At 51.6% G+C, this 21,456-nt stretch overlaps 1 protein-coding gene across 2 annotated transcripts in view; it reads right to left on the reverse strand.

Moving 5' to 3' along the window:
- Positions 1-4,308: 4,308 nt before the first annotated feature.
- Positions 4,309-21,456, reverse strand: part of SEMA5B (semaphorin 5B) — a 118,568-nt gene continuing 101,420 nt past the window's right edge. Inside the window, exons 8-22 of one of the 2 annotated variants that reach the window (XM_030801896.1) lie at positions 21,154-21,439; positions 18,380-18,515; positions 16,990-17,197; positions 16,665-16,872; positions 10,488-10,605; positions 10,155-10,336; positions 8,623-8,766; positions 8,299-8,446; positions 7,964-8,189; positions 7,599-7,817; positions 6,956-7,126; positions 6,715-6,864; positions 6,290-6,334; positions 5,640-5,845; positions 4,309-5,411 (exon numbers count right to left, since the gene is read on the reverse strand). In XM_030801896.1, coding sequence (XP_030657756.1) covers positions 5,253-5,411; positions 5,640-5,845; positions 6,290-6,334; positions 6,715-6,864; positions 6,956-7,126; positions 7,599-7,817; positions 7,964-8,189; positions 8,299-8,446; positions 8,623-8,766; positions 10,155-10,336; positions 10,488-10,605; positions 16,665-16,872; positions 16,990-17,197; positions 18,380-18,515; positions 21,154-21,439 — 2,606 coding nt within the window. In that variant the 3' untranslated portion in view covers positions 4,309-5,252. The remainder of the gene's footprint in view (positions 5,412-5,639; positions 5,846-6,289; positions 6,335-6,714; positions 6,865-6,955; positions 7,127-7,598; positions 7,818-7,963; positions 8,190-8,298; positions 8,447-8,622; positions 8,767-10,154; positions 10,337-10,487; positions 10,606-16,664; positions 16,873-16,989; positions 17,198-18,379; positions 18,516-21,153; positions 21,440-21,456) is intronic. The other variant, XM_030801895.1, reaches the window with a different exon arrangement.

The raw sequence follows: 21,456 nt of genomic DNA on the forward strand, positions 1-21,456 counted from the left end.
GCTCAAAGGCTTGTCCCTCTGGTACTGTATCCTGCATGATTAAAAATTGTAATATATATTAAAAAGTTATGATTAAGTCCATATACAGTGTTTCAGTTACTGTGATTATTATCAATATCATCATGGTTGAACCAAATGGTAAGCAAGGATTACATTTCCCTTCCTTGTGCTCTCTTTTTTTCCTTTCCTGGACTAATAATCATCTCATTCTTGGAGGGAAGGGGATGTAACAGGGATGGGACAAAGAAAGGGATTCTGGGCTGGCTGTTAAAGCTCTATTTCTTGACTTGGATTGTTGTTACAAGGGTGTTTGCCCTACATTCACTAAGCTATACTTGCTTTTTTATGATTTTCTGTACCTGTGTTTTATTTTACAAAAAAGAAAAAAGCTTAAATAAACTATGCAACAAGAACCAATAAATCCTCTCTTTATTTGCTTAGTTTTCTTTGAATGCAAATTTAAGTCTTTCTACAACCCACCCCCAGTAGTTTTATAAAATAAATCTTCATACAACTTTCCATACAAACCTGCCACATAACCTATCAGTTCCATTTTCTCCTGGATCCTGCTGGGTGCATACCAGCCTCCAATACCAATCTGAATTGGTTGCCCACTAGGACTGCTTCCTGGCTTCAGCCCCTCTTCACCCCCTTCCTGTGTTAGGTCCCCTTTCTTCTGGATGCACATTTTCTTTGTTTACTTCCTTGTTTTAGTGAAACCAAGGCACATGTGAGATATATTCTTTGAGACTCTGCATGTCTAAATGTCTTTATTCTCATATGACTGACTCATAGTTTGGCTGGATATAAAATTCACAACTGAACATCATTTTTACTCAAAAAATTTTAAGTACAATTTTAATTGTATTCTAGCTTCAAATTTTGTTAGTAAGAGACTTTCATATTCCTTTTTTTAAATTTTCGGTCTGTTGTTGAAATGTTCTTTTCAAGCCTAGTGTTTTGAAGCCTAGTATTTCAAAAAGTCATATGACTCAGGGGAGATCTTTTTCATTTATGGTGCTAGGTACTGAGTGCAGCCTTTTATCTGAAGACCTCCTTCTTTGGTCCTGGTAAATTTTCCTGTACTCTTTCTTTGATATTTCTCTTCTGAGTTTTCTCATGAGCCATTAGACATCCTGGACTGATCCTCTTATTTTCTTATCTTTTCTGTCTTCTTTTCTTTTTTCTTTTTTCTTTTTTTTTTTGTAAAAGGCAAAAGATTTATTCATTCTGAAGGGAAACCAGAGCATCCCCTCTTATTTTCTATCTCTTTGTCTTTTGTTCAACTTTCTGGGAAATTTCTTGTCTCTTTAAGCCCTTTAGCTAATTTTTTTTTGCTGTTATATTTTTTAATTTCTATGAACTTAAATATGTCCTTTAAAAATTACATCCTGTGTTTATTTCATATAGCATCTTCACTCATTTCTGAAAAATATGGTGTCTTTGAAGTGCTCTCTCTGTATTGTCTCTGTTTTCACTGAGTTCCACTTTATCTGTTTCTTTGATTTGGTGTCTCTTTCATGTTGGACCTTTTCCTCTGATGTCTGTGATCCTCATGTGCCCATTCATACCACCCTCCTTGTGAGGGAGCACATTCTGAGATTCCTCACCTCTGGGCCAGGGCTGGTTACCAAACAGCCTTTGCTTACTATGCCACCTCATCTGCAAGCAGTGTGGATGCACTAAAAACTAACCGCAAGCTCTGTGTACAGGGTACTGTTTGTAAACGAGTGTACTTTGCTCTAGGACTATATAGCATGATGACCAACTGGCTTATTTCAGAATTTGTAGGGTTAGTTCATTTCTTCAAAGGATCATCTTCTAGTCTTCTGCCTGGGGAGGAGGAGGAAGAAAAAGGGGAAGAGGAAGACGAGGAAGGGGAGGAAAAGCCTGGCTGTCAGAGTCTTGGAGTTAGCTTAGGAAAGGCAATGGCTGAATCCCACTGACAACCAGAGTCTGTCCAGACAACCCCTTACCACACACCCACCTCTGGGCCTGGTGTCCCCAGGTCCAAGGTTTCTCTGGTTCAGTGTCTTAAGGGAGCATACTTATTGCCCCCTGTGGAGACAGAGGAGTGGTGACAGGCTGTAAGGGTGGAAAGTGAAGACAATTTGAAAGTCTAGCTGAAGCTTACACACAGATGTACAACCAATCCCTCTCTTTTCAGTCCCCACCTCAGCCCCACCTTTCTCATTCCTGGTTTCTCCAGTATCCGGTTCTTTCTGAAATCACTTGGATGCTTAAATTTGGCCCACATCCACTCTACTGGATGCCTGGTTCCTCCATCTGCTTTCTGTCTTCATGGATCATGACTTGGGGTTATACATACATCCTAGATTTACTGAAAATAGTGACAGAACGTTTGTTTTTTATTCTGTTTTGGGGGTGATTCTGAGAGAAAGGCGGATAAATGTCTTTATACCACCATTTAAAATCCCTAAGTTTCTGCCTTGGTTTTTAGTATAACTGTGATTATCTTTTCGGTTTTCTGTATCCTCTAAATTTTCTGCAGTGAACACATATGACTTTAATAAGAAAATGCACACACACTCAAAAAGTCATTTATACACAAAAGGATGCAAAAAAGCCTGGAGCACCCACTCCTGCATCTTCCTTACTCCTGCTGAACCAGCTGGGACAAGGAGGAATCCCTTCGTCTTCACGCCTCAGCTCCCTGACATCTGTCAGAGATCCCCACACCCTCCTTGTCAGGGAGCACATCCTGGGGTTCCTCACCTCTGGGCCAGTGTTGTTTACTTAATAGCCCTTACCAACTTTGCCAGCTCATCTGCGAGCAGTGTGGATCCTTCATGCATTCTGAATGGTCATGCCTCCAAAGCCACGTTTTTGTAAAGAGAATTCAGCGTGTGTGTGTGTGTGTGTGTGTTGACCTGGCACTCAAGGATTGGCATTCTGCTGATGCCACTGCAGTCAACAGCAGGTGGACATTGCCTGTGAAGTCTCCATGACCACTTCCTACAGACCTACCTAGTCCCTCCACTTGAACACACCATGAGGGGCCCTTCTGAAGCAGGCACCCTGGGCCCTGGAACACCCTTAAACTTCAATGACCCTCCAGTCCAAGGGGCTCTGAGACTGCAGGATCTAAAATGCCCTGCTGGCTGGGTGTGGTGGCTCACACCTATAATCCCAACACTTTGGGAGGCCGAGGGGGACAGATTGCTTGAGTCCAGGAGTTCGAGACCAGCCTGGGCAACATGGTGAAACTTCACCTCTCAAAAAAAAAAAAAAGAAAAAAAAAATCAAGCATGGTGGCACATGCCTGTAGTCCCAGCTACTCAGAAGGCTGAGGTAGGAGGAGTGCTTCAGCCTGGGAGGCAGAGGTTACAGTAAGCTGAGATCGCACCACTGTGCTCCAATCGGGAGGACAGAGCAAGAATCTGTCTCAAAAATAAATATATAAAAATAAATAAATAAATAAAATGCCCTGCAGGCCCCCATGAGCTCAAGACACATGGGGCTAAGAACCAGTCAGGAATCCCATGTACTCACATGCTTCCTGAGCTCTAGGATGGGGTTCCACTGTGCTGATGACACTGCCATTCCAGTTGTCCCAGGTAAGCAGGAAAGATTTCAGGCATGTTCTTTCCTCCTCCTTGCTTCCAAGAACCTTTAAGCTTCAAGCACTCCTCCCTCCACTCCCCAAAAGCCTCCGCCTCCTCTACCACTAGGATGGCAGGTTTTACAGCCTGACCTACAATTAGATTCTGCTGGGAATCCTAGGAGAATTGATCCAGCCAATTAAGTCAGGAAATTGCTCTCTACGTTTAACATGCCCGTCAATCTCATCCAAAATGGCAGCATTGATTTGTTGGGCTGAGGCTTTGAGGTTATCTTTATTTAATCCAGCAAAAACTATATTAGGCTTCTCCTACCTCACAGATTTGTCTGTTTCTCAATTTTGATTTTATTAAACTCAGCAGTATAAATATCTCATAAAATAATTCTCATCAACACTCTCCCGCTGGACTCATACCCTGGAGCTGTTGCCTGGAGGAGATGCTAAAGGAGCAGGCAGAACTCTCTCCTGTTTTGTTGCCTTTGGTGTACCTTATGTCCCCACTTGTGAATTTGCTTATCCCCAACATCTTTTCCAAAAAGGGTGTAGGGCAATGTATGTGTACATTGTGTGTGTATTTCCATTCCACAAATGGGAAGATATCATCTATTAAAGATAAGGCTACTTGGGGCATTTCCTCTGCCTTGAGAGACCATCTGCCACTCTGATGCATTGCTCAGATTGCCTAGACTATGCAAGAGGAGGCCACGCACAGATGCACAGAGACATTTGGAGACTGGATATCATCTTTAATTAATAATGCCACAGCCCAATGTCTTTTTTGTTGCTGTAGCAAATTGTGATTGTGTGTGTGTGTGTGTGTGTGTGTGTTCCTGAACAGATAAAGGGCCAGCAGAGACTCCCAAGCAGGTCTCAGCCAACAACTCTGTTGAGCAGCAACTGGAAGATAGTCTCCATACAGGCACAGAGGCCAGACCTCTGCCTCCTATGGCATTGATCCTCTCTCCTGGGCCACCTTTCGTGCATTGAGGGCAAGGGTGAGGCCTGTACCAGCCCAGATTAAAGGACTTCTAAGCACAGGTCAGCCTCCAGTTCCCAGTACTCACTGCCTCTGACCAGAGGGATGCCCTGGGTAGAGTATAGACTTCCAGGGAGAGGTGGATAACTTGCGCTGGCCTTGGTCTCATGTCACACTGGGGCAGCACCACAATGGCCCAGCCCTGGCAGAAAATCCAGAGCTACTGGAGCCACTTGATTGATTACTTTCAGAGATAATCAGGATGTAGCACAGGCCTTTTTGGGGCCAGCTGGAGAAGGCCAGACTCAGTTTGTGGGGGCCACAGGAAGTTGTCTCCAACCCAAACTTAAAAGTCTGCCCTCTTGCCATCTCCATTCTCCAATTCCTCAAATGCCCAGTAGGTCCACAGCCCAGGCATGGCAGCGTAGTGTCAGCGTGACAGTGGGTTGCAAGGTAACCATGAGAGACCTGGGCTGAACTGGACCTGTGGCCATATGCCAGCCTGAAGCCAGCCCTTTCCCCCGTGGTCAACGCCAGCCAGAGCTCTCTGAAGCCGGATGGGACCCCCCACAGGCAAGGCAGCAAGTTCTTGGCCTAGTGCAGGAGGAGAAAACCAAACTGGCTCCACTGTCCCATCTCCACCTGCTCTGTGCCTTACGAAGGCAAGAAGTCCAAGTCCCCAGGACAGCGGTATCAGCTGTTGGGGAAGCACCGTTGTCCAGGTGAGGCCTCGGGCCGGAAGCTGTGTTTGTTCAGGGGGCTTGGGTAGTAGGTAGTCGTGTACACATTGGTCTGCTGCAATGGGTAGAAGTTGGCTCTGTCATCAGGGATCAAGTTATTCTTGTTCAGGGTCTGTGGGAGGAAGAAGGAACCAGAGAAAGGGGTGAGGGAACACACAGGGGAAGGGAACAGGCCAGGACAAGGAGTCCAGAAGCCAGTCATGAAAGAACACTCAGACTGCGGATCCAGTGCCCTGTTCACACCACCACTGCCCAGTTCCGCCCAGCTGAGGGCCAGAACCCCTGCGCTCTTCAACCTGCCCTCCTACCCTGCCCTCTGCTTCTACAAGAAGGCTCCCACCTTGAACTCCATGGGTGTGTACTTTTCATTCTTCGGGGTGCCTCCGCCCTTGTAGTGCAAGTGGTTGGGGGTGGCAGGATGGACCAGTGTGGACTCCTGGGACTGACGCTGGCAGTGCTGGCAAGACAGGTACACTGCCAGGGTCAGGAGCCCAGAGCCCAAGAAGCAGGAGACGCCCGTGGCCACCAGGTGGATGAGATTGAACCCTGGGGGAAGAGAGGCAGGTAGTAAGATAAGGGCCACTGTGAAGAGGACAGACTCCTGCCTGCCTCCCTGGGAGCAGAAACAGCAACAGGAGGCTCTGAGGCATCCTGAAAAGGGCTCTGAGGCCACAGCCAAAGGAAACAGGGAGGCTGGGGAGGCTGTCACTGGGGACCTCTTTCACAAGGTACCCTGTGGCTCAAGTCAGAGGTGGCAACCAGAGGGTCTAGAGTCAGATGACTCTTCCTTGGGTACAGACTGATGATGGCTTCCTAGCTGGGGGGCATGGAGGGAACTGCCCAGACCACCCTACACACCATCTCAAAGCAGTGGGGACCCCCAACAAAGCTTGGCTGTCTGGAACAGGATGTGGAAAGAGTCCAGACTTTGGAGTGGGGTGCCGGAGGGCTGGGAGGACCGCAGCATAAGGTAGGGGTGGTTTCTTTTACCTGCACAGCCGGTGGCCTCCTCCATGCTGGAGGCTGGCAGGATGACTGCAGGAAGACCAGCGGACAGGGTGTCAGGGGCAGAGACGAGAGGAGGGGGGCCCTGCAGGGTAGGCGTAAGCCTGGGAGGACCTCTAGGTCAACACTCAGCCATAGGACTGGGCGTGGGGGCCTTCATTCCCCTCCGTCTCTCCTCAGACCCCACCTCTGAGAAGGGCTAGCCCATCCACAGGATGAGGAGGGCCCAAACCCTAAATGTGCGCATGGAGGCAAATATGGGAGTTTTCTTTCGGCATCTCCTTCCCTCCACCTCCATGTTTCATCCTGCGTCCCCTGCTCCCCACCAGGACACAAGCTTCAGAAGAAGAAGGAAGTCGGGAGTGCAGGCTGGGAAGGGTTGCTGTGCAGGTGCTGGCAGGGAGACCTACCAGGGATCTCGCTGTAGGGGCAGGGGCGGCTCTGGCTGCTGTTTCCAGCACAGGCGCTGGGCCCTGGGAGGAGCTCCTCACAGTGCCGGCTTCTGCTCTGGGCTCCGTCCTCAGTGCACGTACTCCACTCAGACCAGGGCGACCAGCCTTCTGGGGATTGTGGGTAGGATGAGGTTAACTGCCCAGGGCCCCCCTGGTGGGTCCGTGGCGCTTCCCAGCCCTGGCGGGATGTGCCTCGTACCTGGGCAGGCCTGTGTGGCACATAGTGCCTCCTCCGTGTGCAGCCCGAGACAGATGTCCTCACCTGGGGAGGGTGCGGGGCTGGTGCAGGAACGTGTGCGTTGATAGTGACCCCCACCACAGGAAGCTGAGCATGGAGACCATGAGGTCCAGCAGGACCAAGCACCCCGAACTGCAAGGGGACGGGGTGTGTGAGGGGCTGTAGGGGCAGGCAGGGCCCAAGACGGTCTTCCATCCCATACCAGCCCAGACCACTCTGCCCTGCCACCCGCCACCCAACAGTCCACTGTTAGGGAGTGCCCCCACCCCATCCGGCAGGTGAGGGAAACGCAGGAAGCAGCAGAGACACCCGGAGGGAGAGTGACCGCCTCCACCTCCAATCAAGCTTCTTACCTGTCTAACTCATTAAGAAGGGTGAAAAAAAAAAAGGGACAGGGAGGATAAGTTGAGGCCCTACTCCACTGGAGTAGGCATTGCATCTATGGCCGGGGCAGAAATTTGCTCTGGGGGTCCCTAGCACATAGTTGGCAGGGAGAAGGGGTCACCTGGGCATTGGGGTTCCTGGGTAGGCCTGGGGCGGGGGACTGGGGCCTCCAGGATGACAGGGTTTCCCTAGGCCAAGGATTCCTTCCGTGCAGGGTTACCTGGGCAAGCCTGGGGGTTGCAGTCCTGGTACTCGGCAGCATCGCCCACGCAGGGCAGGCCCCCGTTGCGGGGCTCCGGGTTAGTGCACGTTCTCTTGCGGACGCGGAAGCCCAGCTCGCAGTCCCGGGAGCAAGACGACCACGGGCCCCAGGCGGCCCAGCCCCCGCTCACCGTGTGCGGGGAGGTGCTCCCGCTGCGCAGGAGGTCCTCCACCAGGGCTGCGGAGGGGCTAGGCCTCAATGACTGGGCGCCTGGCCACCCCGACCCCGGCCTGGGCCTCCCCGGGCTCCCGCCCCCGCCCCCGCCCTCACCGCTCCGGGGCTGGGAGAGAGGAAGGAGGGGGGCGCCGGGCGCGGGGCGGTACCGTCGGTGTCGCAAGAGGCGGAGCCGTCTGCGGGGCAGGTCCTCGTCTCAGTCCTTCTCCTGCCGAACTGCAGGCCGTGCGGGTCTGCAAGGGGCGCGCGGCAGGTGAAGCGGAACCGCTGCTCCTGCCGCGCCCCACTCTGCGTCACGTTCACGGGCAGCCACGGCGTCCAGGGGGTGTTGCGCCGCACTTCGGGGCAGCCCTCGGGGTTGCACGTCTTGAACTCCTGCGGGTGGCGGCGGAGGCAGCTTTAGAGCCCCGCGGCCTCCAGGCCCGCCCTCCCCTTGGCTCCAGTCCCCCACACCGCGCCCCTGGCCCACGGCCCCAACCCTCACCAGGCCGCAGCCCAGGCAGGAGTTGCCGTTTTCGCAGGCCCGACGCCGCGACTGCACGCCGCCTCCACAGTTGCTGCTGCACTTGCTCCAGGAGCCCCAGGAAGCCCAGAAGATGGGCACCGGACAAGGCGTGTTCTCGTTACAGAACCTGGGGTCGGGGCAGAGGCGTCAATCCAGGGAGGGGGACCCCCTTCCCTGACAAGAGGTCCCTGGGAGTGCAAGACCGGAAAGGACGAGAGTCCCCGGGATCACGAGGAGAATCCAGGCCACTTTCTGGGGGGCCGGGAAAGTGTGGGACCTCAGAGCAAGCCTGTACTCCCTCACCGCTCCTCCCGGCTCTTGCCCACGCAGATGCGGCCCCCGTGGCGGGGAGCAGGGTTGCTGCAACTTCGCTGGCGGACCTGGAAGCCGATGCCACAGGACGTGCTGCACAGCGCCCACGATGACCACGGGGTCCACGCCCCATTCCTGGCGGGGTGGGAGGGGACAGAGACAGATGCCTCTCTGAGCCCTAGCTTCTTAGATCTAGTCTGTCTCTGGGCCGATGTATTTTCTACTGCTGTCAGAAAGGGCTGGACAGTGACATAGAAATATCTTCTCCTAAACAGGTATCTCAGGCAGACTCGCTCATCCATCCGTTCATTTATTCCTCCTTCAGACATGTATCGAGAGCCTTCTTCTATATATCAGGCTGTGCTCAGGACTAAGGACGTATCTCACAGGGAACAAAAGGGCAGACTCTTTAGAGAAGAAGGCCCTAGTCCCCTTTCCAATCTGCAGCCTCCCTTTCAGCCTTCCTAGCTGGTCCCAGTCCTTGCACTGAAACCAACACTCTGGCCTCAGACACTGCTCACTCATGCCTACTCTGACTCCAATTTTCAAATCTGGGTTCTACCATTTGCTGGCTTTGAAACCCTGGGCAAGTTACCAGAACCTTCTGTTCCTCATAGTACTCTAAAGTAAGGATAATGATTGTATTCCTACCCCCAAGAGGTTGCTGTGAGGGCTACATTAATAAATGTGTATGAAATAGTTTTTTTAAGAGTGTCCAAGGCTGGGTGTGGTGGCCAATGCCTGTAATCCCAGAGCTTTGGGAGGCTGAGGTGGGAGGATCACTTGAAGCCAGGAGTTTGAGACCAACCTAGGCAATATAGTGAGACTCCTGTTTCTACAAAAAATTTAAAAATTAGCTGGATATGGTGTAGGCACCTGTAGTCTCAGCTAATCAGGAGGTTGAGGCAGGAGATTACAGTGAGCCATGATCACACCACTTCACTCCAGCCTGGGCAACAAAGTGAGACGCTGTCTCAAAAAAGAAAAGTGTCTAAAATTATGGCTTAGTTATTTTATGGAGTCTCCAGGCACCAGGCACTGTGCAAGCTCTGTATATACCGTATCTCATTTAACCCTCCCAACAACTCTTGGGTGGGTACTATAATCCTCACTAAGAGAAGCTCAGAGTGGTTAGGTGGCTAGGCCACAGCCACACCTCCAGACAGTGGCAATCCGGGATTGGCACTAGATTTGCTTGCCTTGCCACCATCCCATGCTCTTCCTCATGTTTGGGATGAGACTTACTGAGGCTCGCTTTTGTCTAGGAGTGACCTCCATGCCCTCCCAGCATTCCTCTTTGCATCAGGAGTCACCAAGAGATAGAAACTTCTCTCTCACTAGAGAGAAACTCCCTCAGGGCTCAGGTTTCCTGCCTCAGATATTAGACACCTATCTAGTCCCCAGCACAGTCCTGAAGTGGTTTCTGTCCCTTAGTGCAAACACCCGAGTGAGGGGGCCCCATTTCCCTAGTTCTCCCCATCCTGGTCCAAGGCAGACACCATGCGAGCCCTGTCCTCACATACCTGGAGCAGTTGGCGATGTGGATGGCTGGCCCCAGGCAGTCAAGGCCCCCACAGCGGGGTCGAGGGGAGTCGCAGGATCGGGCTCGACACAGGCAAGAGCCTGAGTTGTCCCCATCCAAGTGCTCACATGGCTGCCATGGTGACCATGGGCCGAAGCCCCCATCCCGTGTCACATTCCGCACCTGCAGACACACATGGGGGACAGTACCCCTATTATCCAAGGCAAGGGCAGGGAAGTCACAAGATCTCAGGGGATTGGGGGAATATTGGTGGGGAGTCATAGCCCGAATTGAAGGAGGGGTCTGAGATGGGAGGACACAAAGGGATTCTCACAGGACAGGCGGTGATGTTCTGGGTCCAGAGGCTCATGTTGGAGCTGTCCTCGAGCGTGCTGCAACGTTGCTGCTTCCCGTCCCAGCCACAGTACGGGTCCCGGGCCCCCAGGCATGCCCTGCCAGACAGACGTCCTGGGACTCAAGCCCACTGGCTTCCCAGCCTCACCTGCATCTCAGGAACACACCTGAACACTCCCCTCTGTGCACCACTTTCCATCCATTTGTCCTCCATGATAATAATGAAGTTCATTGAGCCTTTACTGTGTGTAAGGCATCATTTTAAGCACTTTATAAGCATGAATTAATTTAAATCCAGCACCCCAGTGAAGTGGGTACTGTTATTATCCCCATGTTATCTGGGGGAAACCCAGTGACCTGACTCAGGACTCAAACCCTCATCCTCCAGAGACTGCACGTTTAAAAGAGATGGCACTGCTTTCCCCAAATATGGGTGCCCCATACTCCTCACCCACAGCCACAGGTGCAGATGTGGTTAACAGGAACCTAAAGAGGAAATGCCTCCCTGGCACATGCTGTGATCATAGAGTCATAAAACATTAGAGATGGAAAAAGCCTTACAGATGGTTTAATCCAGCCATTCTCAACCCTGGCTGCACATTAGAATCACCTGAGGAGCTTTCAAAACATATCAATACCTGAGCCCACCCCGCTCAACACTCTCTGGGGGCAAAGTAGTGTTTAAAATCTCCCTGGGTGATTCTAATGGGAGCCAGGCTGAGAACCTCTGGGATCCACTATACAACCTTTTCATTGTACCATGGCAAGGAGATAAGTAGTTTCCCTGAGATCACACAGATCATAGGTGGTGGAGCTGGTCCCAGACCTAAGCTTTCTGACCATGCTTTTCCCCTAACACTTCTGCTTCCCACAGGAGGTTGTGTCTGATTTCACACACTGAATATGAGCCCGTCCCTCAAAACACAGCACAGGATCAGCAGACACCTGGGTACTGTCCATGGTCACCTGGAGCACCCACATGCTTGTGCTGCTTAGTGGCAGGAATCAGAGTCTAGTGCTTTAGCATCGTGAGAATGAGCTCAAGCTGTAGGAGGTCACATCCCAGTTCTCGGTTCCTCAACCCTGAGGGCTGGTCTCTCTACAGTGGCCCCAAAATGATAACTGGTTCACACACTGATGCATGCCCCAAATGCCTCCACTTCTCATAGTCCAGAGCTCCTTTCTTCTTTTTCTCCTTTTGATGTCTTCATGTAATTTTTTAACAGCAAAATCTAATCTCCAGTAGTAGGACTTCAAAGGGGAGAAAAAGTCTATGGGGATTATGGAATCAGGCTTTGCTATCCATTGCTAAGTACAGAGAGTATCCAATCCTGGTGCCAGAAGGAGGGTCCCTCCAACATTCAGCCCACTGCCAATCCTGGGGGATACCTCGATCCCTCTGGTTCCTGTCCCCAGCTTCCACCCCCTTCTGAGCCAGTCTGCTGAAGAGGGTCTGGAGAGAGCACTAAGCAGGAGCTCAGAAATTGGAGGTTGGAAAACAGAAGAGGCTTTGGAGAAGGAGGTACCGGCCTGCAAAGAAGATGGAGCCTGGTGGGCAGTTCACACCATTCTGTGAGTTTGCTGAGGGATCTTCCCATTGGACAAAGGGGCCAAAGATGCCTAGAGCTAAAGAGATACACCAAAAGCAAACAAACAGATGAAGAGCTAAGAGTTGCAGCTTTTGGCGTCCCTGGGGTAGAATTTTTCTTATCTCTTGAAGCTTCAGGGAGAGTAACCCGTCAGATGAATTCTTAACTTGCAGTGAATTCACTAGATCATGTCAGGCCCCAGAGAAAAATGAGGTTAATTATACAAAGAAGAGGGTGGGGCTTCTCCTTGTCACCAAAGGAGGGCAAAGAGGACAGTACTGTCTGCTGCTCGGGGCCAACCTGCAGCCTCATATAAGTGAGGCAATCATGGAAGCCCGGTGAGCACACTGTGGCCCACCCAGGAATCCAGAATACTTAACTGTTGCTTGGGAATCTGTTTCCAGTTTATTCACTCAAGGACAATTTGGGTAAAATGTACAAGATAAGTGTGGTCATATTTTCCTCTGGGATCAATGGTTTGATTTGAGGGTGTTTCATCAGCAGAGTCCATCAAACCGGAGATCGTGGGACTACATGCAACACATGTACACAAGTAGTCCCAGCGACCTGTGGTTTTGAGACTCCGCTTACTGGCTGACATTGGGATCAAGAGGTCTGCTAGCAAATTCAACCAATGAGAACTCAGCAAAGCCCACTCCTGAATTTATTTCCTTCAGCCCTCAAAAAGGGGTATCAACCTCTAGAGGCAGCTGATGTGGCATTTCTAAGTGACACAAATTAACTGGAAAAAAGAATTAGCCATACCTAGTGACCAATAATAATAATAAACAATATTCTATTCATCAAAAACAAATGTCTGTCAGCAGAGAAAATGGGTAAGACAAGAAAACCCGAATCAGCTTATATAAGACAAATGCAGAAGATTCTGGAGAAATGCAATTGGCCTCTTGCTCCTTCTTCCATCTAGAGCCTAACCAGTTTTACAGCAGGAGTTCCCAGTCTTCACTGCAAATTAGGATCTCCTGGGCATCCTTTAAAAAGCGTAAGCAAACAAAACAAAAAGCCCACTAAGCTATACTTTGGCTTTTTGGACTGGAATAGGCCCAGGCACTGGAATCTTCTAAATACCCCCCAGATAACTCTGCTGTGTACCCATGGTTGAGAACTGCTGTGCCAGGGGCCACTTTGGCCAAGATTCCCAAGCCAAGGGATGAAGTGTCTTGTCCTTCCAAACCATGGCAGAATAGGAAAGAAGAAAAGCATGGAGTAGATGCTGGCTCCAACCTCCTTTCTCCAAGCCCTCTCACCCCTTCAGCTTCCCCTGCCCTCAATTAAGTCCCAGAGAAGAAAGAGGATACCAGATTCTCCATGGACACGCCTGCCTTGCCCCTTCCCTGGCAGCCTGAGGGGACCCTTGAGGCTTCTTGGGGCCAGTGCCCGAGCTCTCTTCTCATGAATAAAAGGGATAACTGCCTCCTTGGCTCAAGTGGAACCACGTTTGCTGCTTTTGGCCAAAGGCCACTTCAAAGCTTACAGAGCAGGGAACGCTCTTAAGAAAAATGAAAGCTCCAAGGATAAGAGACTTAAAGTGTGTCTCTGACTGTAGAAATGGGTGGCAGTTTAGAGTTCTTTTCATAAAGGAGCCATCAGACCAATAATATATCACCGTGTGTGTGTGTGTGTGTGGTTTTTTTTGTTTTGTTTTTAACTGCAGTGTCTCAAGCAGCCATTACAAAAAGGAACAGGTTCATTCCATGGGCTCGGAGGCGTGACAGAGATGGATGATGGAAGTTGCAGGCAGGCCGATTCCAGCACTGTGGTGTAGTAGTCTCACAGTGGGAGCTGTCCAGGGTGGAAAAGGTATCTCTGGAGCTTGTGAGCAAAAAATGGCTGAGAGTGGGCCTTCCTTGTGCTCATGGGGCAGCCAGGGGAGATCTGTGAATGAGTTGGGGGTAGAGGACCCCTCTCAAAGGCAGGGTGAAAGGCATGCTGGAAGGAGGAAAGGGGTGGTTCATGCATAAAACACCCGCTTTGCAGAGCCAGTCAGCAGTTTATTCCCCAGCTCCTCCTCGTGGGAGCACTGATCTCTCTCTGGTCAGGCCAGGTCTTGGAGGTGCCCCGTGGGGCTGAGATTCTCCTGAGTGAAAAGAGGCAGTTGGAGATAAGCCCCTGGATCCTGGGCAGAGGAGGGAGCCTGAAGAGGCCTCTGCTTACCCACCCTTATCTTCCTGCCAGTTTTGGAAGGCATGAGGGAAAAAGCATGAAATGTCTATCCTAGGACACAGTAAAACCTTGTGACAACACACCCCACAACAGTGCAAATTCTAATATATTGTGGCAGTTGGCTCCCAGACGCCTGGAGTGCACAGCTTGTTGACTGTGTGTACTTGCTGTAGCCATTTTTCTAATCTTCCGATAATGTGACCTTGCGTTTCACACTTTTTGGATTCACCTATAGTTTTTTAGCAGGGTTTTCACTGTACACATCAAGGGCTCCTATCCCAAAGTCAGGAAACCAAATAGGATGAAAGCACCAAACTCCAAACTGACCTCTTTCTGCCTTGCTCCAGGGCAAGAGTGCAATGGGCACACTACACAAGCTCCCCAGCCCCTCTCTGCAGAACGTGAGCACAGGCCTCCCTAGCACACCCCACTGGAGCTGAACATCCCAGCCCCTTTCCTTCCTCCCGTCCACTGCAGGCCCCGTTCCTTCAGATCTGGCTTAGAGCCATACTAGCCCACCTGGACCATCCACCTGCTACATGACAGTGCTGTTCACCACTGTCTGATTGATCTTTTCACACAGCCCGTGACTGCACTCCACTGCTCTAGGACCACTCCAGTGCCCACAGCCACACGATTCAAGTCAAAATCCTCCCTTGGCCTTCTCAGTTGGCCTCAATCCAGTTTCCAGTCCCATTCCCCATGTTTCTGCTGAGTTTCACCAAACTCCTCTCAAGCCAAACAATCAGTCAACTGAAGGATCAGTCATGTGTGGAAGGCCACTTGGTACCTTGGGCTGGGTGGGGCTCCCTGGTGGAGTATAAAAAATACAGGGACACTGGGTTTGCCTTTAAGGATTTACAACCTCTTGGAGAACAAGCCATATGTGAAAGCCTGTGATTCACTGCCAAGCTGTACTGACTATATTCAGTGAGACTCCAGAGGGCCTATGAGGCTGGAGGGCTCCTAAATGCATTTGGGGAGATAAAAAGTAATAAAGATACCAGCTACCACCTGTGATTTGCTGCACTGGGCACTTTGAATACTAGTCCCAATCCTTACAACTCTGCCTGTTAAACATCATTTGCTCCATCAAATGTCTCCCCATTTTCCAGATGAGAGAGCCGAAGCTCAAAAAGATTCTGTTGTTCAAGATCGTATGGTTAGTAGATGATGGAGTTGAGATGGAGCTCCAGGTGTGTCTGGTTCCGCCATGTGAGTCCTTCCCCCAACACCCGACCATCTCTCCCCACATGTCTGATATAGGCCGAGGTTCTCTTCCTACCCAGATATCTGGAGAGCTGAGGGAAGTCAGTGTCTGGGGCCTATTTCTCTTGCCTTCTCTCACACCAACAGTCTTACAAAGTGCCCTGAACATGGTAGGTTTTAGTAAGTGTGTGGTGTCTCACTGATGGAGACTTGTGTTGGGGCTGAAGGGAGCTGGAGTGTCTGCCCTGAGACTCCCCCTCCTTGGCTGCCTCACCAAGATCATCCAGCTCTTCTTGGCCCCACAGGCCTCTGCCCAGCTCCTAGCACACCCCATTGGAGCTGAAGAACAGCCCTGTATCATGGATACCATTTGTCTTCCGAATCTTGAGGACAGATGGCACAGCCAGGACTCTCGGTTGCAAAGGCCACAGAAGCTCACGTGGCTGTGGTGGTGCCAGCTTCTGAGTATCATGAAAATGAGGCGATGCAGCCTGGGAGAGCCTCGGGTGGTAGGAGTCTGGGCTGCATTTCCATTTGGCTTTGGAATAGGCTTTGGTTTCCCCCTTAACCACTGATGCCACAGTTGTCAAATCTGTGAGTCCACTTGAAGCTATGGCATGAAGAACCAAGTTCAGAAGCAGTGGGAAGCCAGGGCAACTCCTCCACGTGGCGCCTCACCTCTGCCCTACCTGCAGCAGCCCTCTCTACCTCTTCTAAGGAAGGAAGCAAGAGGAGCAAAAACGTGGGGCTCACTGAAAGCATCATCTCCATCTGCCCCCATATCTGGGCAATAAGTGCTGTGGCTTCAAAGATAAAGACGTCTCTGTACAGAAGGGACTGAGAATAAATCAAGTGGGCTAGAGATGGTTGACTGGCCCTAGCTATGTGTTTGTCAACAGGGATAACAACAGCCGCCCACCAAAATTTGCTAAGCACACACTTCCTCCAGGTACTGATAAGTGCTTTATGGAGATTATCTCAATTAACACTCACAAAAACCCTGCAAGATGTTTTACGAGCAGAGAACCAAGGTTCAGAGAGGTGGAGTGACTTGTCCTAAGGCACACTAGTGGAGACTGCAGGGACCGACCCCAGGTCTCCCGGGTCCAAAGCCCAGCCTCTTAAGCGCCGCCTCCGCAGTGGGGGCCTCGGGAGCCGCCCCGGTCCCGGCTTACCCCTGGCTGCGGTAGGCGGCGCACCTCTCCAGTGGGACCCGCAGGACGCCGTCGCTCAGCCCCACGAAGAGCGCGCGGGCGCTGTGCAGGATGCGCAGGCTGCGCAGGGGCTCGCGACGCCCGGGGGGCAGCACGTGCAGCTCCTCCAGGTAGCAGCCGTGGAGGCTGCGGCTCGCCGTGGACAGCGCCTTCAGGATGGTGCCCGACTCTGGGGGAGAGGGGGAGCCAGATCAAGGTGGCCTTGAAGGCCCGGGAAGCTTGCAGCCCCGCCCCGTCCCTCAACCCACCCCCGACCTGCAGTCCAGGTTGGGCCGGGCCGGCTCACCGGTGCCAATGTAGAGTACATGGTAGAGCGTGTCTTTAGCCTGCACCAGGTCCACCACGAGGTGTGAGAAGCGCACGCTGTCCTGGGTGACACAGGGCTCGGGTGTCACCGGCTGCACAGCCTCGCTCATCAGGAAGAGGCGCTGGGCGTCCTGAAGGCTGCGCTCCGTCAGGTTCTCATTGGGACCGGTCTCAGGCAGGGTGCCACACTGCCGCGGGGAGCCAGGTCATGCGCGCCCGGCCACCAGGGCTACCGCCTTCCCCCGCCGGCTCCCTCCTCCTGGCAACCCAGGTGGCCACAGCAGCGGACGCTGATTCTCCAGCACCCCCACCCCCAGCATCCCTGCTGGGCGTCCTGCACCCTTTCCAGGGTGGGATGCCTCTTCTTTGGGATCTAAGAACAGGAGACTGGGGAGTTGGGGAAGGAGGATCCTGCCACGGTTGAGGAAGAGGAGGGAGGAGAGCAAAGGGGACTGGACTATCTAAAAACAGATAATTTGAGTGTGGACGAGTGTCTGGTGATTTTTATGCTGTTGCTGCAGATGCCCCTCTCCTACCTTGGGCCAAGCCTGCTGTCCCTCTCCTGCATCCTTACCAGCTCAAAGTTCTTATGATTTCTAAACCAAAGCTGGAAGCCAACCACCTTTTACTGAGCATCTGCTACATTCCAGGCATATGAACCTTCTCACATATCTGTGAGGTATTATCTCTTACAGTATTATCCCTAGTTCCAGATAAGGAAAAAGAGACTGAAGGAGGTTGGATGACTTTTTTGTCCAAGGTCTCACAGAGATAGGCTAGATGGTAGGACTGCAAAGCTTGAGGTCTTTCCCAGCTCCATCCCACCCCCTGGGTGGGAAGCTGGGCGAACAGGAAAGTCGACCATCAGCAGCCTCCTCTGCCCCCTGGTTCTTTCCCCTTCTCCATTGCAGGATGGGGGATGCTCACACTACCCACGGCTGGGCCCTGACCACACCCTGACCACTCCTAGCACTGACCACTTCCGGGAATTAGTACCCATGTTGAACACACTGTGAGAAAGCTCTGGCTAACATTCCCAAATTCCAGCCAGACAGCTTGGGTAGTGCTTTCCTGGTCCTCTACACTGTGGAGAGCTGAGGTCCCACTTCCCTGCCTCCCTGGACGTGTGGGCTCACATTTAGAGACGGCTCCGAGCATGCTTCCTCGCACTGCCCCTCACCCACTCTCCTTTTCTCCCTCACAGTCATAGAGGCTAATACCCTCAGGGAACCATTGTGGACCCCAGAGATGGGCATGGACTGGCAGGGACAGGTCTGGTGTCTGTGCTAAGCAGTTAGGAATCAGCCTGTGGCTGGTAATCTGGGGATAAGGCAGTGTGTGAAGACAGGGAAAAGGAGGAGATTCTGTACCTGGAAATTGGGGATGGGGTTGGCAATGGGGAGCCAGGCAGCCCTGGGGTTCTCCTGGTGGCGAAATGGGCCATTGAAAGCCTGGGAGATAGCACTGAGGTTGAAGGCGCAGACAGCAGAAGCCGCGATGCTGTTTCTGAAAGGCAAGAAGTGGTGGGGCAAGGCCCTCCCTGTAAGACCTGGCACCCTCCTCATAAACCCCATAGCCAGCTGTCATGTCCAATTCCCAAGGCTCTGTAAGCATCTATGATGAGTCTGGCACACCACGGGGGGATCTCAAAGGGAGGAGATGTGGTCCTCACACTCTGTAAACCCCCTGGGAACGATCCACTGACAAGGAGCACTGGTGAATCCTTCTGTGCTGCTGCCTCCCTTCCTCCCTCCCTTATCCAGCGGGAGGCTGAAATACAGTGGCTTTCAAACATTGTAGTCCATGGCCCATGGTAAGAGATATATTTTACCCTACAACTCAGTATAATATGCACACATCCATAAAGAAGTTTTATGAACTTACCCTTACTAAATATGTTAAGACTCTGATATTTTATTTCATTCTACTCTGATTTATTTATTTACAAAAGCTGGTTACCAAACCACTGATTTATGCCATAGCCTGCCACACCCTGAGTTCAGATGACCCAGGAGACCCTTTCAGTCACAGAAGCATGTTTCCATGAATCTTACATGAACAGCTCACAGAGAGGAAACCACCATACCAAACGCCTTCAGTTATATTCTTCGCATTTAGTTCTTCTCCCAAATGTGTCCGTTTCTCTCCACCTCTGCCTGGTTTCAGCCCCACTCTAGTCCCCTGAATGCTGCATTGTCCTCCTGGTGGTCTGCCTGCAGCCTGTCTAGTCTCCTAATCCATTCTCCACATGGCAGCCAGAGTGGTGAGCGTTTCAAAATGCACCTCCGAGCTGGTTGCTGGCCTGCTTCAAACCTGTCAATAATTTCTCCTTGCTCTTAGAATAAAGATTAAAGCAGTCTGTCTTTTGGGACATACCCTCCCTGCCCTACCCCTTCATCTTCCTCTCCTGTCTTTCTTCTCCTCACCCTTAAATGTCTTGCCACACTGATCTCTGCTCAGCTCCTGAAACATTTCTTCCCACCTCCAGCCTCTGCACATGTTCCCTCAGGCTGGAATGCTCCTCTCCCTTAGTTTATTCCTATTCATCTTATAGATGTCACTTCCTACAGGAAGCTTTCCCTGATCACCACTCCTCTATACTGTTAGAGGCTTTTCTGCACACTGCCCTTTCCCTTTGTAGCATTTATCATGATTAAAATATGTTGTTTAATATCCATCACCCTGTTTAAGCTTTTAAAGGCAGAACCGTGTCTGCTTTTGCTCCCTGACGCCGCACCCCTACGAGGACAAGCACCTGCATGGAGAAGGCATGCAATAAATACACTATTTAGAATCCACACTGATGGGGTCAGTTTCGATGCCTCGCCACCTACTCCTGACTCTCATCTCGGTCCACCCTCTCACACTGTCTTTCCTATAGCTAGCCTGGCCCTCATCCAGTGCCTGCTATCTGGGGCCCAAAGTGAGCAAACACCACTCCATGGCTTATAGGCTTCTGGTGTTCCTACAAAGCACGCTGTGCAGCCAGTGCCTTCCTTGGTCTCGGTGCCCGTCCATCATTGTCTATATCAGGGTGTCCAATCTTTTGGCTTCCCTGGGCCACACTGGAAGAAGAATAGTCTTGGGCCACACATAAAATACACTAAACACTAACAATAGCTGATGAGAAAAAAAAATATGTATCGCCGGCTGGGCGTGGTGGCTCAGGCCTGTAATCCCAGCACTTTTGGAGGCCAAGGCAGGTGGATCACGAGGTCAGGAGATTGAGACCATCCTGGCTAACACAGTGAAACCCCATCTCTACTAAAAATACAAGAAATTAGCCAGGTGTGGTGCCACGTGCCTGTAGTCCCCACTACTCTGGAGGCTGAGAGTCAGAATCGCTTGAACCCAGGAGGCAGAGGTTGCAGTGAGCTGAGATTGCACCACTGCACTCCAGCCTGGGTGACAGAGAGATACTCCGTCTAAAAAAAAAAAAAAGAAAAAGAAAAAGAAAAAAAAGTATTGTAATGTTTTCAGAAAGTTTACACATTTGTGTTGGGCCTCATTCAAAGCTGTCCAGGGCCACATGCGGCCCAAAGGCTGTGGGCTGGACAAGCTTAGTCTATAGCAAAGTCACCTGTTTGGGTTAGCCTCTTACACAGAGGGAGGTTGTGGGAGGAGGGTCCCATGATCTGTGAGGGTTACTCGTCCTCACACCTAGGAAACAAAAGGGGCTGTCATTCCCAGCCTGGTTTTCCAGCACAGTCTAGGTGGGAGGTGATGGCAGGGTTACCAGAAGACTGCTGGTTAGATTCAGCAGAATCACATAGTCCTGAGGTAGGAAGGGACCTTAGTGAATTCCTGTTGAGCCTCCCTGTGGCTATTGCTGCCTGCTCCCCTCCCCCACATGGCTACATCCCCTCATCCAAGGCAGGCTTTTCCACCTTCATCACCAGCTTGTTCCTCCTTCATGCAGCCTAAGCCAGATCCATTTGCTTTATTCATCTCTGGCCTAGGCTTACCCTTCCCAGCAACCCAGAACACGTGCTTACCGCTCCAAAAGCAGTAAGTCACAAAATCCTCAGATGACCCCCAGCAGGAGGCACGGCAGTCCCCATTTTATAGATGAAGCCCACCAGGCCGTGAGGCCAGGCCAGCTCCTGACATCACAGGCGAGGGGCTGGCAGAGGGCAGGACTCACACGTTGGTTGTGAAAACTCCGTAGATGAGGTCCTCCTCCGGCAAGTGGAAGGCACTCTGCAGCTCGTTATAGTAGAAGGGGACCTCGCCTGGGCGGGAGCAGTTGAGCCGGGCCTTCATAAATGTGGTCCATGTGTCCTCCAGCAGGAATCGGCCCCCCACATCATTCTTGCACACACGGGCCACGCGAGAGTACACGGTGCGTCCACAGTCATGCTCCACTGCGTTCTCCCGCAGGAAGAAGTATGCAAACAGCCCAATATCATAGGCTGCCACGAAGTTTGGCTCTGGGTGGGCAGAAGAG

Source organism: Nomascus leucogenys, chromosome 21 (genome assembly GCF_006542625.1).
Source record: "Nomascus leucogenys isolate Asia chromosome 21, Asia_NLE_v1, whole genome shotgun sequence".
Taxonomy (NCBI): domain Eukaryota; kingdom Metazoa; phylum Chordata; class Mammalia; order Primates; family Hylobatidae; genus Nomascus; species Nomascus leucogenys.